Here is an 18,966-nt window from a genome sequence, read left to right as displayed (position 1 = left end):
TAGGTGATGAACGAGTCTTCTCCATGTATGGTTATCCAGGGTTAGATGAGGTCAGTGTCGTGATCTTCATATATGGAGATGGCCATATATGGTGGTGTGACATGCCACAAGGCGTGACCATATATATTATGGAGGCGTGATGTCACAAGGCGTGCCCATATATGGAGGCGTGATGTCATCAGGCGTGACCATATAGCATATGGACTGGTGTGATGTCACGAGGCGTGACCAACCATATATGGAGGCATGGGGTGATTAACTAACTGATGGACGGGAGATGCAGGTTTTCATAGTAAATGCGACCTATAGTAGCAACAATTCACAGGGTATTATAGTCAGTTGCCTATTGTTCTGTACTATACTGTACTGTACATGACATGTTACATGTAAATCAGGTGCTTTAGTTTCAGAGAAATACTTTTGCATAAGTATTAAGTACACAGAAATTATTAACTTACAAGACAAGAAACCCATTACTTGTGTAGTCTTGTCTTGTGAAATGTGAATATAAACGCTTACACAGACTCGCTCTTGAACGTAACTACAGACAGTTACAGTCAGACAGTAAAAGGCCTACTCTGATCTCCAGTGAAGTCTGCACTACAGTTTAGCTGACCTCCAATCAACATTCTCCCCATAATCAGCCGGCCAATCAGGTCGCCCTTACGCGACGAGCACGCACGCCGGCGTCGCCCAATCAACAGCGGCGCTACTTGCGGGCCCGGATCCCTCTCTTCAACCTTCTGCTTTCTGGAGGGGCACCTTCAAGCAGCTCCGCGGCTCACTGGCACTGGCTTTCTGACTTTATTCATCAACCACAGGAACCGACACCTTGAAGTTGACGCACGCACCATGTCCTTTCTGTCTCTCAGCCGGCTAGCGCCGAAACTCCTTAATTCAAAGGTGAGAGGACGCCCCGGAGGGGCTATTGTCACTTTATATATGGCAACCCCTTGTCGCCGTGGAAGTTAGCCATATAGCTTAGCCGGGCTAAAGCCTCCCCGTTTTGCTTCGTCGTACGGCGGCGTCGCGTGACGGAAAATAGCCTGATCTACAAGCTCACGGGGCATCGCTCCCGCGACGCTCCGTGAGCTTGTAGATCAGGCCATTTTCGGGGGCTGACGAAAGTTAGCTCGCATGCTAGCTAATGTTAGCGCTGTCAAGCACATTGTGTGTCAGCAATATACGCCCCTGATTAAAGGGCTTATAGCTCTACAACAGCGAGAGCAGTTTATATAATTTACCTTGTATTTATTGTATTTCTTCTCTTCTTTGGTAAAAGGCGACAGAGTTGAACTTGTACGGCTGTAATACCGCTTGTCCAGGCATTCGCTTGGTATTTGTTAGCCTGGCTGGCCGCTGGCATTGTCATAGTCTGGTTGGGTTTATGTCACTCACTGGTCTATAGTCGTGAATGATAACTAAACGTTACTATGTTGAATGTCGTCCTGTGTGTATTGTTATGCAATGCTTAGGCTACAGTCTGTCATGTGCCATAGTCATAGAACTACTCCTCCTGTCAAACAATAACGTTACCTAGCACCCACTCCCCCTGCCTTGACCTTCACGTGGAAAAAAAATGATAGTGATAACGTTATCTCTCATTCTGTTAATTTGATGATAACGTACAATAATTCGTTTATGACCTGTTTATTTAATGGATTCCTTTCCCAAATATTTTTGTTTCTTGCACGGCTGGGTTCATATCACCCATTAGAGACCAAATGCAAATGTTTCCCATAATAACATCTAGCTACATGTATACTGATCATAATTCAAAGGCTCATTAAGTACGTATTGACCTGTTTGGATCCTACTTGAGTAATAATGAGTGATAGTGGTGAGCGTTCTTGGCCTGAATGCATGTAACTCAATGTCATAGTGACCCTAACCCAAGACTGCCTTAAACTCACAACACTGACTTGTGCATCTCACCAGACTATGACTTTACTGTATGTATAGCCGCAATATGCAACTCTCGATTTTTTTTAATAATGGGATGAATCTAGAGTTGCAATACCCTCCATTCATACCCATTCATCCAATTTGTAACTGGGATCTGCTTGTATTAAACAACATTAAAACTCACCAACATTGCAGCTGTAGGGGAAGCTTTAATTATCCTCTTTCAAACTGAAATGCGTTTGTTTAATAAAAATCCACCGTAGACGGTTTTGAGCTACTTTCTGTCAAGAAATTATGTGCAGAACAGGTCATTCTTTTTCTAAGTGTTGGAGTTTGGATGCGCTTGTCGAAGTAACTGTACGGCCCTGCGTACCACCTTTTTCGAATTTTCACATATTGAAGGAGGCAGCAGCATTTTAATAAAAACGAGTGCTAATAAACTCCAACACAGCTCATAACAACTAATAACTTTGGTGGATTTTTATGAAACAAAAGCTTTGCAAATTGAAAGAGGATAATAAACTTGGCCTACAGCTGCAATCTTGGTGAGTTTAACGTTGTTTAATACAAGCAGATCGCAGATGCAAATTGGATGAATGGGGAGTCAATGGAGGGTATGGCATCATCCCATTATAAAAATCACACCTGTGTGAACTGAGTGTCCCCCCCCCCCCTTCTCTCTCTCTCTCTGTCTCTCATTAGCAGGCAACAGTGCAGCACTATCTCTCTCTCTCTGTTTCTGGCACACCAGTGCCACTTTTGCCCCTACTGGTACTCATAGTCACACACATAGTCACACGTGTTAACACGGACATTGCTGTTCCTTTGAGTGGTTGCACCACTCAAAAATCTAGAGTTGCAAATTGTAGTATGTAGTTCACTCTGTCAGAATCAGTGACTCAACACTTTGCTTCCCTGAACGCTTACAGACGCTTGCTGTGTACATACCATAATAGTGCTCACTGCTCAGAACGCTTATTCATTTTTTACCCTTTCCCAGACTATCGACTGTAATCTGTTCAGACAGAAGCCTTATTGGCACAATTTGGCACGATGATTAATTATGTTGTATTTATTACCTAACGAACCTAACGACCCATAGTAATTTACTAAATGACCGTCAACTTGTGCCTCCCACCAGACTAGGACTTTACTGTATGTAGTTCAGCCTGTCAGAATCAGTGACTCAACACTTTGCTTGAACGCTTACGCCTGCTTATGCCTGTTATGTACATGCCCCCCCCCCCCTATGTTGTATTTATTACCTAACGGCCCATAGTAAATGACCAAATCCGTTCTATTACCAAATAATATTTGGAAAATATCATGAGTTGAATGCCTAATGCTGTGTTCACACGGGCAGATGCAAAGATTCACAGCATATTTGTATTCTTTGCCAGCTCATGCCAGCTCAACTTTTATGTAGCTTTTGCAGCAGCTACAAATGTCTGATGTATGGCTTCCATGAAAATCAATGGTAGACTCAACTGTATCTTTGCATCTGCCCATGTGAACACGGCATGAGATGAAGTATTGCAACAACAAAGACACATGATTCAAATATTTAGATCTTGAGGAAAATTTATAGTAGTGATGAAGTATTTGTGATACTCGCACACCTTCCTTTCCCTTTTCTTGGTTTCCCTTTGGAAAAGTTGAGCCGATTTTATTGGAGTCGACTGCTTGCATTATGAAGCTGCAGGGTAGAAATTATAATCGGCACCCGCACCTACGTCTTTTTTGACACCGGTTATATTTTGCCCCACAGAGACATACCGTGTCTGACTGTATATTTTGAATATTGTTTTAGCCTAAATTCTATGTTTTATCATGTGCGCAGTTTGTTTTTCTTAATGTATAAAATGGGGTTCATGGTGATGCCTTTGCACTTCTGTGAGTGCCGTGCCGTAATCTCACCCTTACCGCGGTCCCATCACACAGGTGGTCAGGAGTGACCGGCGGGTTACCCGTGCTCTATATTTAAAATCAGTATTACATAATCTCTTTCAGCTGTGTAGTAGACAATCTGTAACTACGATGACTGTGAAATCTTGGCTTTGTTTTTGTCGTGAACTACCAAGAGCATAATCTACTCAACACTACTTGGCAAATGTGATCTGCAGTCTGCAGACTCTGCACCTAGTGAGAGAAAAGCCAGATGTCTTCTTGGCCCAGAAGCCACTCCTCTGTTCATTGACAGTGTCTCTAGTTTGACAGGGGAGTCATGTTTCAGTGGATTGGCAGCAGTAGGCTCAATTGCAGGTTCCTCCCATTTTGATTTTGACATCATTCCTGGATGCCAGTCAAGTTCTTTTGTAGCAGATGCCAACCTCATCCTCTGTATACTAGACAGACCTTTTATCGCTGAAGTCATTTGGGTTAATAATAGTCATATGGGTTAATAATAGCTAGTTACAGTATCTTTATTTTTTGCCCAATCAATCTGTAGAACTGTACAACTGTAGTTGTACAGTGCAGGTACGATGACTACATGTGATCGCAGTACTATTTGAGCTACAGTAGGACTGTATGCTATTTTTATCACAAGCATCTTGTTTTGGTGTCATCTGTGACATGACATCTGCTATATGGATGACATCTATAAACTGATACATTTAGTCTAACTTATTTAAAGAGTCAAGCCAATGATGCTGATTTTTTTGTTGTCAGATAGGACGGTGCAAAGAGGCAGGAAACCAAGGGCAGAGAGAGAGAGGAGACATGTAAGACAAGACAAGAGTTTGGGTTCTAACTTGGGTCCTCAAGCTCACAAGCAGCGTTATGTACTGTAGCCACTAGCCACCAGGCCCCCCAGTCTATATTGACGTCTTATTTTCTGAATTTCAAAATTTGGGGAAAATGCAAGCAAATTGTTGTGTGACGAAATTGATGGTGAAGTCCATATTCAATTGTGGTTAACACTTCTCACTCCTGGAACTAGACTTTCCCTTTTAAAGTTTTATTCTTCAGCGTTCTTTTCTTCATTAAATTCACTATAGATATTAGATAATCACCTAAGTCATTATAGCTGAATGAGATATGTTGGGTTTTCAGTTTCACTTAAGCCTTGTTCAGTAATTGTGCTTGGTACACATTACAACTAAGTCAGAGACTGTCAAATTTAAGGACTGCATTTTCTGAATTTCGCTGCTCTTTCTGTCCTAAAGGATGTCTAAACTAGGAATCTCAGGGTGAGTAATTTCATGAATCCCTCATGACTTTTTCACCATGATTCCAATCTCTAGCTGTGAGAGTAGGGCTGCATGATTTTGATAATTCTGATTAATCACGATTATTAATCACAATGATGGTGTTTGGTGGAAGGAACTTATTTCATGTGTTTTTAAATGGCTTTTGGTATTCATTCATACTCTCACTCTGTGTCATATTTTGTCAGATAGTATCGAATTGTATAATTATCTCCGCTAGGCGCGTGGAGTGTATTGCAATCAGGGGTGTGTGTGTTATTCTCCACAGCTAAGCAGTGGCACTCAAACTACTGGACCGATACTAAACCGACTCTTTAAATAAGTTATAGTGCAGTCACAGTGCATGGGTCACTGACAGTGGGCAAGGGACCACAATTCCTGAATATTTTTGAAACAATAATGTTTTGGGAAAGGCGTCAAAAGGCGTCCTGTGGCATTGAATGATAGAATCAATAGAAATTGATCATTCAATATATGCTCCTCATTGACTTACATCACTGAAACGTTGAAACGTACATCATGGTACTGTACTGTACTGTACTGTACTGTACTGTACTGTACTGTACTGTACTGTACTGTACTGTACTGTACTGTACTGTACTGTACTGTACTGTACTGTACTGTACTGTACTGTACTGTACAAGGCAAGCCCTCCTCCCTGGCCTGTGTGTTAGGCTGTGCAACAGTGACACTTGGTGGTGAACAAGCGCTATTTTCGTGCTCGGACACAGCCAGGCACAGACCCAGGGACCCAGCCACACACAGCTGTCTATAGGAGTGGTTGCACCACTCAAAAGTAACTTTGAGAGCTGTTTCAGCGTACAATGTAAGTCAATGAGGAGCATATTTTGAATATCAAATCCAAATGTATCAAATTTCTAATCATTGAAGCTTCTTGTCCACTTTTGGAGTTACATCATGGCAACTGGCAAGGTACAAAAAAAATCACACCCGTGTGAAGTGAGTGGTGCAACTCCTTGTGGGGGTCCTGGGATGGGGACGGAGGGGGGGTGGTGGAAGTTCCAGACCCACAGGAACGCACCCAGGGTGCCGGCCCGATTCCGGCGAGCCGCCCCGCGTCCGAAACGGTTGAGAAATGACAGTTACCGTGTGGGGGTCCCTCTACTGTACTGTCACACCAGAAATCACCATATATACAGTTAATATGTGTGTGTGTGTGTGTGTTAGGTTGCGCACAAGTGGTGAAAAACAACCATGCTGTTTTCGTGCTCAAACGCACCCAGCCACCCACACACAGCTCTGTAAGGGAGTGGTTGCACCACTCAAAAACAGCCCATACCTCTACAAAAGTGATCTTACCCTTTAAGATTAGACATAAGATTTATGGGATTACAGTCTCAATTTAATGAAGTAAAATTAGTGTTATTATTTTCCTTCACATTCAACTCGGTCTGAGCTGCCAGAGAGAATGAAGGACTGACGATGGATGTGCATCAAGAAGACTATTTTCTTTTTTTTAATTCCACCATCACATAACTTGCAAAGGCAGTGAAGGCCAGTGAGTCAACACATTGCATTTCACATTTCGACACATTGGCTGCATAATACTGATTTCGTCAAAGTCAAATATTGACCAGATGCTTTAAAGACACCCACACACAGCTCCGTAAGGGAGTGGTTGCACCACTCAAAAACACTGGAAGGAGGCTAAAGTTATTCCTTTATCTAAGGATACCAAAGCTGCTTTTAATGAGGGGAATTCTAGACCTATAAGTATTTTACCCGTTTTGAGCAAAGTCATAGAAAAGTTGGTGCATGCACAAGTTCAAGAGTATTTCGTATCAAACAATCTTCATCTAACAGATTCTCAACATGCCTATAGAGCCGGCCACTCTACCTCCACTGCGATGATACAAATGACTGATGACTGGCTTAAAGCGATAGATAATTCTATGATGGTGGGCACTGTGTTATTAGATTTTAGTGCTGCATTTGATGTGCTTGACCATTCTTTACTGGTTGAAAAACTTAAATGTTATGGTATTTTTTCAGCATTAAAATGGATCAAAAGCCATTTGTCCTCCAGATCACAGAAGGTGTATCTAAATGGCAGTCTGTCCAGTAGCAGGGGTCTAGAGTGTGGTGTCCCACAGGGCAGCTGCTTAGAACCTTTATTATTTTCTATATTTACTAACGACCTGTCCTGGACTACAAAATATGCCACTACTGTTCTTTATGCAGATGATTCGACTATGTGTTATGCTTCTCCGTCTTGCAATGTACTGAATGAGGTCTTGAGCAGAGAACTAAAGGTTGTGCATGAATGGGTAGTATGTAATAGACTTGCCCTTAACATCTCAAATACTAAATGTATGGTACAAGGCACAGGTTATCTACAAGCCCAAAGCTTGTTTTAAACCTGGGCAATTCTACAGTTCAACAAGTTGAAAGTACTAAACTCCTTGGAGTGATGGTTGACTGCTCTCTGTCTTGGTCACACCACATTAACTATATTGTTCTAAAAATGGGGAGAGCTATTGGTATTGCAAGGAAATGTTGTTCTTTTGTTGCCCATCCCCTTTTACGTCAGATAGTTCAAAGTCTAGTTTTATGTCATCTTGACTATTGCTCCACTGTCTGGTCATCTGCTGCTAGTGGTGACCTGAGGAAGCTCCAGGTTGTCCAGAACAGGGCTGCACGGTTGGTAATGGGTTGCCCTCTCAGAACAAATTGAGTCGTATGCATGCCTGGCTTACAGTTGAGAATAGGTTATCTTTTAATACTTTTCATAAATTCACAGATTGTTTTTAGTAATACTGTGCATGATCATGACACTAGAGGTTCCAGTAATGGGCAGCTTGTGTTTCTAAAGAGATCATTTATTTATAGATCATTGACACTTTGGAATAACCTGCCTCGAAACCTGTTGCATTTACAGTAAATTAACGTTTAAAACATCTAAAATTCCATTTGATACAGTGAAGAATTTTTTTTTTTAAATTCCACCATCACAGAACTTGCAAAGGCAGTGAAGGCCAGTGAGTCAACACATTGCATTTCACATTTCGACACATTGGCTGCATAATACTGATGTCGTCAAAGTCAAATATTGACCAGATGCTTTAAAGACACTGTACATACTACAGCTGACAATCAGCTCTCAGCTGTCCCTTCGGGCGAATTAGATACTACACTACAATCTTATTACAATGTTGCTGTTGAGACTAGAGAGTTGCAGTGCAGTTGTTTGGTGCAAGCCCATGATTGATTAACAACACCATACATAAGGAACATGACAAAATAACGCAAATTACACAAGTCTTAACATACCATGCACATTAAGCTTAGTTCGAGCTGTTGTAAGTCAGAGAGAATAATGGACCATTGATTGATTGACAACAGGGGCGGCAGTGGCTCAGGGTTGGAGTGGCCGGTAGAGCAGCGTGAGCCAGATGGAGATCTGCAAGGTTCCCAGTTCGATCCTGGGCTCCCCCAGAATTGGTGTCGAAGAGTCCTTGAGCAAGACTCTGAACACCTAATTGCTCAGGATGAGCAGGTTGGTGCCATTAGAACCACAGTGTTATACTGTGCTGCTCATCATCATTAAAGATCAGGTTTCTTTTTTGGATCGGGCAAATTGCTGATCACCGATCATTTGGAATGAAAATCAGCCAATTTACATAGGAGGCCGATCGATCGGAGCACCTAGCATTATATCCGTTAACTTGCCCTCGCAAAAAGGTGACTGACTCTGTAATGAATGTACCTCTTTGAGTTGTTTAACACATGAAATGAGTTTCATAACTTTCATTCCTGTAATCCTGTAACATTTTGACATTAAATTGCTTCATTGGCCAGTGGGGGCAGATGCAAAGATACAGTCTACCTTTCAATGGAAGCATGAAGGGTATCCGGAGAACTCGCCAGTTTACCAACTCGCCGCATCGAAAATTCTTCATCATTATGCTAACATGCTGTCTTCATCAGTGTAGTATGTCAAACCAAAGTGATCAAATTATTTTGTGCAATTAAATGGTCAGCTAGATAATGATAAAAACTTAAGTTGAGTATGTGAATACCAATGATAGTAGGCCTACCAATTCAGGATATTGTTTACTAATTAATTACATTGTTTCGGTACTTTGGTGTTTAAACTTTAGCATTCCTACTTCATCTAGTGTAAACTTTAAGCAATTATCCTCTCTCTCTCATTTCAATGCAATTTAAATGAAGGTGAAGTAAAACTAAAATACACTAAACGAGTCAGAAAACCGGCGAGTTCTCCGTTATCCTCATGAAGCTACGAAGCAAATCCGACGTTTGTAGCTGCTCAGCTGCAAAAGATTCAAAGCTACAAATTGGGTTCAACTTCCAGATACAAACTTAAAACTGTAAATGAAGGCTAAAACCTAACGTCATGTAGTCTGTACATGCTATGATGTGAGCTATTCCTAGTGTGAACATGAATGACTAAAGTGCTTTTCAACAGGACATACTAATTATTCGCAGATCTGTTTGACTTTACAGCCCTGTTTGACTTTTCACCTAGTTTGGTGAAAGTGGACACCAATAGATGTCATTAATAATGTGCAGTTCTTTCATGGCAGCATTGTATGGATCACGTATATTGAGCAGCATTTCCCCATAATCATAGTGTTTGTCCAGGAAACATGTCCTGCTAACATGAGTAAATACATTTGGCTTGCTCTAGTGGCCTGACCAGTCACCATGTCTACAGTTGAACCACTGGGATATGGGATGAAGTGGAATGAGCTACTGGGAGTTAACCTGACTCCGCCAGGTGGGGCAGCAGAGAGTACACTGGGTTCCCCATCTGCTACAAACAGAAAATGCAACTGAAAATAGTATGGAGTCTGTAAAGGCCAAGCATCCTCATTTAACACTTGTAGACATCTTGTAGAGTCAATTCCGTAAGAAGTCGCTACCAATGATATTAAAGTACTGTATCATGAAAAGGATGATTTGACACTTTGATAATGTACTAACTCGTGTCCATTTGTTGCATATTGCATCAGTGTTGTGGGGAACACTAGCTAAGCTCTATATCTGGATAAATATTTACCATGATGTGCCTATGATGGAGGAGCATCTCTGAAGGCTATAAGGATGTTGTGACTACAATCCAAGGTGGTTTAGAGATGTTCTTTTTAACTGTAGGCTATTAGCTTAGAATTACAATCGGTATCTTTGTTCTGTCCCTATTACCAAAGTTTTAAACTTGTTTTGTCTTTACTTCAGAATGCCACTGGTGTCCTTGTGGCTGCCAGACATGCCAGCGCATCAACGAGCACTGTGAGTTCTTTGTCAGTCTTTTGTTTGTGCTTAATGTGAGATGGTAGAAATTATCATTTTAGTAAGGCACCCTTCCTTTCCCCCTCTCTTTTGACAAATATATTAACACAACACCCTGGGCCTTTCATTTGTTTAGAAAAAGTAAAGCTTAAGCCAGCAATTAATATAAAGCTTATTTATTTAAATGTGTGTGTATGGTGTGTAAAAGAAGGGAATAAACGGGTGTAACATGTGTTCAATTTCCAGAATCTGAAGGATGTTCTGTCAGACCTTATCCCCAAAGAACAGACCAGGATCAAGAACTTCAAACAGCAGTATGGCAAAACCAACATCGGAAACATTACTGTTGACATGGTAACTTTACTTTAACTTACTTTGGTGTTTGTTTAAAATCAATATATATGTCTATTGTGACTGTCTACCCCCTGTCTTGGACTGTCTTACCATTTACTGTGTCAGGTGTCAATCCTCAGACCTTTCCTGAGTCCCAATATGACATTGCAATGTTGAGTGTGACTGGCTAACTGAAATGTTTTTAGCTCCCAAACTAGAGCGAGCGCGCGCACACACACACACACACACACACACACACACACACACACACACACACACAGTCAGCTGATCCTTTTTCCACTTCAACTCTGGAATTGTTTTAGGTAAACTTCATGGCCGTAGTCACGTGGATATTTTTAGTGGACCTACAGGCTACAGTACAGCATGCAATTATCTTTGAGTAATTGGTGTCCCCCACTGCATACAATGCAGTTAAGCATGTGGGTACTGGCCTGGGTATGTTTTGTATTTTTGTTTCTTCAGTGTACAGGTCTCAACACAGTGGGAGCAAGACAAATGAGCAATCTGAAAATATCTCTATTATTATTATTTGGTCAGGACTCATCTACAAGCTCATAATGCATCGCATCTTGATAGATCTGCTATTTTCATTTTTCTTTTTTTTTTATACATTTGAAAACTTGAAATGGGACATTATGCATAATGAGTACTTTCTACTTTTGGTACTTTAATAAATGTTTTCACTCAAGTAAATGTATTTACATTTCTACAGTATTTTTACATTGCAGTATTGATATGGTTAAGTAAAAGATGTGAGTACTTTTTCCACCACTGAATTCTACTGCAGCCTAGATGGATTATAATTCTTCTGTTTTAATTTGTAGGTCTATGGTGGGATGAGGGGAATGAAGGGTCTGGTGTATGAGACTTCAGTGCTGGATCCTGATGAGGTGTGTATAGCAATACTGACACCTAACAGGAAAAATCACACATGCTATGTTTTCAGTCGCAAATACGTTTTATTTTGAACACTCCTCACCCCTGGGAGATAATCGGACTGTATACGCTAAGTAGGCACTTAGCTAAATTGCTCTTGGATTGATTATCTAGATTGCATTCTATTCTTAGAGGTTGAAGAATAACTGCTTTTAGTGTCGGTGGCCTCATTCGTCACATGTCTTGCTGGTGTACTGCCACATGAAATGACCATGTGATCCAATTGCTTTTCCTCTGTTCACATTGGTGTACAGGGAATCCGTTTCCGGGGCTACAGCATTCCAGAATGCCAAGAACTGTTGCCCAAAGGTCCAGGAGGTCAGGAGCCACTGCCCGAGGGCCTATTCTGGCTGCTTGTCACAGGGCAGGTGCCCACCGAGGAGCAGGTGAGAAGGCATCAATGGAGCTGCAAAAATCAGTATTACTATGGTCATGGAAAGACCTTTAGCATAATAGGTGGTGGGATTACTCAATCATGGACATTCCACCAGCTGACCTGGTTATGTGTCTTGTCTGTGCTCTAGGTGAACTGGGTGTCAAAAGAATGGGCCAAGAGAGCAGCTCTCCCTTCTCACGTTGTCACCATGCTGGATAACTTCCCCACAAACCTGCACCCCATGTCTCAGTTCAGTGCTGCTATCACAGCTCTGAACAGCGAGAGCAGCTTTGCCCGAGCCTATTCCGAGGGTGTCAACAAGGCGAAGTACTGGGAGGTACAGAACCTATTCCATCTTGGATTTTTAATACATTCCTTTGTAATGATTCAGTCTGTATTTGTTATTTCTTGCTGGTTACACCCATTTGCCATCTTTATTAAAGACAGGGAGCGACTGAGTAATAGTAATTCATTTTCAATGAAAGGCGTGCGTTTATTTTGGACTCGTAGAGAAGTTCAGGGGCGATTACGCAATTATTATTACGCATTATTTTCATGGGCGCGGTCCCGTGAAATTGCCGCGCGTGTGCTCGTTTTGTGCACATGCCCGCGGACGACTAGACCTGATTGTGGTGAGATTTTTTTTTACGCTACTGCACCCTACCAGACCTATCACTGATCCAGTCAACAACGCCTGCGCCACTCGCTCCCCGTCTGAAAGGACCGGTAATAAACAAAGCAGAATTTGTTATAGAAATGTTGTCATGAAGTATTTCTAAACCTCCTGGTTCCCCTAGTTTGTCTATGAAGATTCCATGGATTTGATCGCCAAGTTGCCCTGCGTCGCCGCCAAGATCTACCGCAACCTGTACCGAGAAGGCAGCAGCATTGGAGCAATCGACTCCAACCTAGACTGGTCCCACAATTTCACCAACATGCTGGGTTACCCAGACGCCCAGTTCACTGAGCTCATGAGACTCTACCTCACCATCCACAGGTATGACACAAGTTCCTAACATGCAGTACCTCAGTTTGAGCAAGACAACAAGCAACAATAGCTTGCGATACCCCCAAGTGAACCTGTTCTAACCAGCTCCATGTGTTACGGAAGAAAGCCAGTGACATTTTGCCTGCTTGAGAAATCAGCCACTCTATTTTAGTGCCATTTGGTGGCCAGGGAACTGGAGAATGTTGAATTACAGGCTTTTCAGGCAGCTGGACCTGTGGGACCTGTCCCTTCAAGAGAGAATAATATTCTTCACTAGTACTGATTACAGAACATTATCACTATTCCGTTAATACTATGGCACTTGGACACTGTTTCCACAGTTTGAGATGGATTAATCTTAAATATTGTATCTTCAGCCTGATGGGGTTTTGAAGCGAGTGAAATACAGAGGCACCCAGTGTTTCCCCTAGGAGGAAGTTGTAACGGCGGCACTGAATCTTGCTCACAACTCTTATAGTAATAATAATTTTCATCAAAATTAAGCAGTGGCGCTCACGGATCTGGAGCGGTGGCACGCCTCCGTGGACCTTAAAAGAAAAAAAAACGTTTAAAGACCCACCTTTTCAGACAGTCCTATGTAACATAGTCCTGTATTGATTTCTTGATTTTCACCAGTGCCGATTGTTCCGTTTTCTGTCTCCTTGCTTTATTGTTTTTTTATTGACATGTTTTGCTTTTATTGCTGTGAAGCACTTTGTGACTCTTGTCTGTAAAAGGTGCTCTATACATAAAATGTACTTACTTAGCAGCTGTTAAATGCATATAGTGTATATACAGTAGCGAATGCAGGAATTTGCAGAAAGCAACAAGAACACATTGAAACGTTAATAAAGACAATATAAATACATAAGGTGTCTTTGCACTGACAGTATGCAGCATTACAGATAAGGCGAACATGACGCCAGCACAAATTAGTGACTCATTGACAGTATTCACAGCAAAATCAAATGGTGTTCAGTGTTCACGCTTAGTGATGAGACGGTGGGGCTTTCGCTTGAAAATCTCTACAAAAATCGCAACTGTGCATATAGGGGAAACACGGCACAGCTGGTGGGACATTTGCGTCAAGAACCTACAGTGTATGTATTCAGACAGTAGTTGCTCATCTCAGCCCCTCCTCTCAGCTACTATTCTACTCCACCACAACATCAGACTTCCCGCCTCAAGGTTGCTTGCCTGGTATGTTAGGAACTTACATGAACTTTGAAGGAAACACATTTCCACCTCAGTGGTTTGACTGCAAACGGGGAGGGAATACAACTGTAAGAGCATATATTGAATGATACTCTAGGAGGGTGTAAGGCCACATTAGTACTACTTGACACTTTCTGAATCGGTGAACAAAACCAACAATGCACCCTTCAGACACGGTCTGCTTGCCAGGAGGCTTGGCTGCAAGCCCAGCCCCCACCCTGCCCCACATCAGTGAGCCATAGATGACAGGTTGACTAAACACTGCCCTCTAGTGCCCATATTATGTATGTGGTACTATAATAAAGTTCAATGTTGGGTTGCTCTGAAAACAATGTATTTTGTTCTGAATACAGATAGAGATTTGTTTAGGGATTTGTGTTGCCTTAACCAACCTCTAATCCCCTGTCTCAGTGACCATGAGGGAGGCAATGTCAGTGCCCACACAAGCCACCTGGTAGGCAGTGCCCTGTCTGACCCCTACCTGTCCTTCAGCGCAGCTATGAATGGCCTGGCCGGTCCGCTGCATGGTCTTGCCAATCAGGTTAGTGCCAAATGTTAAAGATCTAATGTGTGACTGTATTGATTGAGGATGATAATGCATTTGGTTTCTAGGGGCCGATTCACTAAGCTGTTTACACCCATATTTTGCGTGTAAAGGAAATTTCCAAACTTCCCACGTTAGTAGTCTGATTCAGTAATCTTTTTTTGTCTGTGAATTTTGCGGAGGGACGCTCTTTTACAAGTCTGCTCAGATGCAGACTTGCATTGGACCAAAGCTTGCTGTATGTCATTAGAATGCCATATTCTAGACTATTAACGTGGGAGTTTTGGGGGAAAAAAATGTACACTCAAACTATGGGTGTAAAAAACAGCTTAGTCAATCGGCACAATGTCTTAACTTTGCTCTGATGTGGAATCCCTTCTGCATCCTGCAGGAGGTGCTAGTGTGGCTGACAGCTCTGCAGAAAGAGCTCGGTGGAGAGGTGTCTGATGAGAGGATGAGGGATTACATCTGGAACACACTCAAGTCTGGCAGGGTAAAGTGTTGCACATTATCAGATTCTACTATGAAACATTACAGCCTACTCGTAATTCCAGCTTACGGACAATTTGTTGTGTCTCACTATGAACATATGTAATGGAGGACCATCTTAGGTGTCTCGTACCTCTGGAAAAACAAATGGTTATAGGCGCTGTCATGAAATGTTGTTTACTCTTTGTTGGGAACGACGCTCTGTTACCATGAAGATGCATGAGACATTACATACTTTGGGGATACAATTACATATTTGGGGAACCTTGTGAGATGTGTAGTGTGACTTGTCATTTGAGACTTGTAGTTGAAACCCAAAGCATAAACTGACATTAAGCTTCATAATAGGACGTATCTTTTACCCTGTCTTGGTTTATGTAGAATACCCTGTTATCACAGCCAATATGATTTGTGCTCAATTCCCCCCCCATCTATCTGATGCAGGTTGTGCCAGGCTACGGCCATGCTGTCTTAAGGAAGACTGACCCACGTTACACCTGTCAGCGGGAGTTTGCCCTGAAGCACCTGCCCAACGACCCCATGTTCAAGATGGTGGCTCAGCTCTATAAGATTGTTCCCAATGTCCTGCTGGAGCAAGGCAAGGCAAAGAACCCTTGGCCCAACGTGGATGCCCACAGTGGAGTACTGCTGCAGGTGAGAAAACGGGTGGTGGTGAGACTTAAGGATCATTTAAACAAGCTAGCTGTTTATTTTTATACTTTTTTAGGAAAAGGATTTTCTTCTCATCCTGACCTGCCCTTCTCTCTGTCCCTGTCTATGCAGTACTATGGAATGACTGAGATGAATTACTACACTGTGCTGTTTGGCGTCTCCCGAGCCCTGGGTGTGCTCGCCCAGTTGGTGTGGAGCAGAGCCCTGGGATTCCCCTTGGAGCGTCCCAAGTCCATGAGCACTGATGGATTGATGGGGTTGGTGGGGGTTAAGTCAGGTTGAAGAACCGGTCGATGGGTGTGGGGGGTTAGTTTAAAGGGAGATAAGGAAGAAGCATCACACATCAGACAAAAGATGACCCCTGTCCTTCCCAACCCCAGGGAAATGGGATTCAAAGAGACAGTACGCTTTTAATCTCAATTTAAAAAGGGCCTTTCAAGCATTCATGCTGGTGGTGTTAAAGTTTGTTGGTTTCACATAGTTTTTACAACATGCCGCCTAACTATGGCCATACACACTTTAACCCTAATAGGCTTAGGCTCACTCAATGTACTATGAAAAGGTCAGACATTATTACTAAGATTTGTTCCTGATGTTCAGTGTAGTGTCTTCTCTTTGGGCACTGGATGGAAAATACAAATTGGAGGCGGCAATGGCATTCAAAGGGAATCTGGGGGGGTGAATGACACTTCAATTGTATCATCAAGTTAAGCTACAGAACAAGTTACTAATCATCTGACTCAACTGTTGCTGCTTTTGGCTCATACTGTGGTTTTTCTGTCTTGTAGATTATTCCCCACAAAAATCTATTTATTTTTTATGTAAAACTGATAACATAGGTTCTTCTATGCAATTTCCCCAGACATTATCTCACCCAGTGCATCACTCCCAGTATGAACACTCCATTTTAGGTCTCCCCACGTAACAATTTACCCATTCAGCATAATGAAAATAAGTTAAAAGATACTGCCCCTTTAAATCTTTGATCTCTCCTGCTTCTCGCCAACTTTACTGTAATAATTATTTTTTCATGACTTATCATCTCTATGATCAAAATGACTTTCCTTTTAAAAATAGAAACTATTTCCCCTACTTTCCTCAGTTTACCTGTTCAAATCTTCAGTGGGTCTCGACCTCAATGGGTGCTCCAAAAAGCCATCAGAATAAGCATAACTGTACAGCAACAGAATGTTAGAGGGATGATATAATTTGCTAACAGTGAAGGCTTAAGAGCAAGCTTGAATAAAAGTTGGCAGCCCGGAGCCTATCTTATTTGTTGAGGTCCCGTCTTATTTTGGTGTGTGGTTATTTAATCCCCAGACGAAAGCGCTTCAGTTATCAACTACTACTCCAAAATGAGCACTTGCTAAATTGGATTCCCTAATTTGTATCAGTAGTACCCAGTTGATTTAGTGTGACTTATGGAGGATTTGGGTTTTTAAATATGTATAAACCTATACTGTAGTCTTTGGTGGGAACTCATTTTGTGGTTTTATTTATACTTTGTGTACATAGGTATATATATATGTATAGCTTGAATGTATGAGCGCTACTCAAACCAGTTGCTTGTATAACCAAACACAATAATTACCTAGATTAAACCATCTGTGTAATGTCCAGCCTCAGTTATCACTGGGAAATGTAAACTTTTTGCTGTTTTGAAAACAATGAACAAACCTATATTGCAGCTATCTTGTATATATAGTGATTTCTTGCTAGCTCTGGCCTTAGCTGGTGCTGTTTATTGCAGGTGTTTAATTTGAATGTTTCAAGCTTGCTCTTACTAAGCCTGCATTATCCTTAGTTGCGTGTGCGTGTTAAGCACCAGAAATGGCATGTACAACTTGCGTGTTTTAACGTGTTGTGAACTTGTAGATCAGCTATTTTCAGCCTGAGACGTCCACGCGCAACCAAGTATAAATTAAGCCCTACATCTGTAGCCGCTTCACCCATGCTGTAGCTCCCTGCTTTGTCCACACTCCATTTTGTGTAGTTTAAGCTGAACCTTTCATCCTGCCGCAACTCAAATTTCTTTTCCATGTTAAGTTGGTAAATCTTTTGCATCACCATGCCTTGCTTCCTTCTCCCTAGCGGCTTTATTGGTTCTGTGTTTATAATCTGTTACTGTTCCATGTGGTTGGGCTTTAGAATATATATAGTTATTTTGATCATAGAGGATAAAGGTTGTACTGTACATGATAGCTGAGGGAATTTGTTGCAGATGGATTCATCAGGAGGGAGGGAAAAAAAAAAACATTGGGACTGGGACTGGATGGTTCAAATGAGCAAGAAGTTCTTGACAGAGGAAATACAGGAAAACATAAACAAGGAAAAATAAAAGTTTTTATTAACACGCATCGTCTCATTTTCTTCAAGGTATAGAAAAGTCAACATTGTGTAGAGCAGCTCTTAATGATGGCTCTAAAATGTCCATGCCAGGTGTGATACCGATGCAACACACCTACACGCAGCAAAGACAGTTTGTCATTGTCTCCACCAGGCCGAAGGCATGGGGAGAGAGTATGTTTTGCACTCCGTCCGTCTGTGAACAGCTAATCTCCGGCACCGTTAACCCGGTCGATGCCAAATTTTGCACACTACCTGGATGCCAACGATGAACCTCTGCCCCAACATTTCCAGAATGGCCTGTTATAGCGCCACCAGGAGGCAGCTTTGTGCAAAACAAGTTTTTGGACAGTACACGTACAGATTTTGTCCAAACATCACGCAAATTGGTACACAGCCATTCAACGAAACTGGTCTTTCAGATTTCTCAGACTCCATCCTGATTGGCTAAGATTGGCTTCCAAAGTTCGCAGGAGTGCTCAGTTTCAAACAAAATGCTGCAAATCATGAACACATCGTGTGATTTCCGTGAAATTGTGCACGCACATTCCCACTAGGCCGAGGAAGAAATGCCACATGAACATTTTCAACTCAGCCTCATGGTGGCGCTATAACTGGCCGAAAAGTGTTTTTACCTAACTGCATGGATATGTGGATA

The 18,966-nt window shown here is 42.0% G+C and overlaps 1 protein-coding gene across 1 annotated transcript; it reads left to right on the top strand.

Annotated features, from left to right (window-relative positions):
* The first annotated feature begins 703 nt into the window (after window positions 1–703).
* On the top strand, window positions 704–18,317 carry cs (citrate synthase). The gene is made up of 11 exons (XM_079520382.1): window positions 704–903; window positions 10,335–10,388; window positions 10,635–10,742; window positions 11,567–11,632; window positions 11,933–12,064; window positions 12,203–12,391; window positions 12,852–13,051; window positions 14,669–14,798; window positions 15,193–15,294; window positions 15,735–15,944; window positions 16,074–18,317. The coding sequence occupies exons 1-11, from the start codon at window positions 853–855 to the stop codon at window positions 16,242–16,244; spliced, it is 1,413 nt and encodes a 470-aa protein (XP_079376508.1). The 5' UTR covers window positions 704–852; the 3' UTR covers window positions 16,245–18,317.
* Window positions 18,318–18,966: the final 649 nt, after the last annotated feature.

The sequence above is a fragment of the Electrona antarctica genome (assembly GCF_951216825.1).
Source record: "Electrona antarctica genome assembly, chromosome: 2".
Taxonomy (NCBI): domain Eukaryota; kingdom Metazoa; phylum Chordata; class Actinopteri; order Myctophiformes; family Myctophidae; genus Electrona; species Electrona antarctica.
The sequence above is the reverse complement of the archived record's forward strand: the minus strand, read 5'-3'. Positions and strand labels throughout refer to the sequence as shown.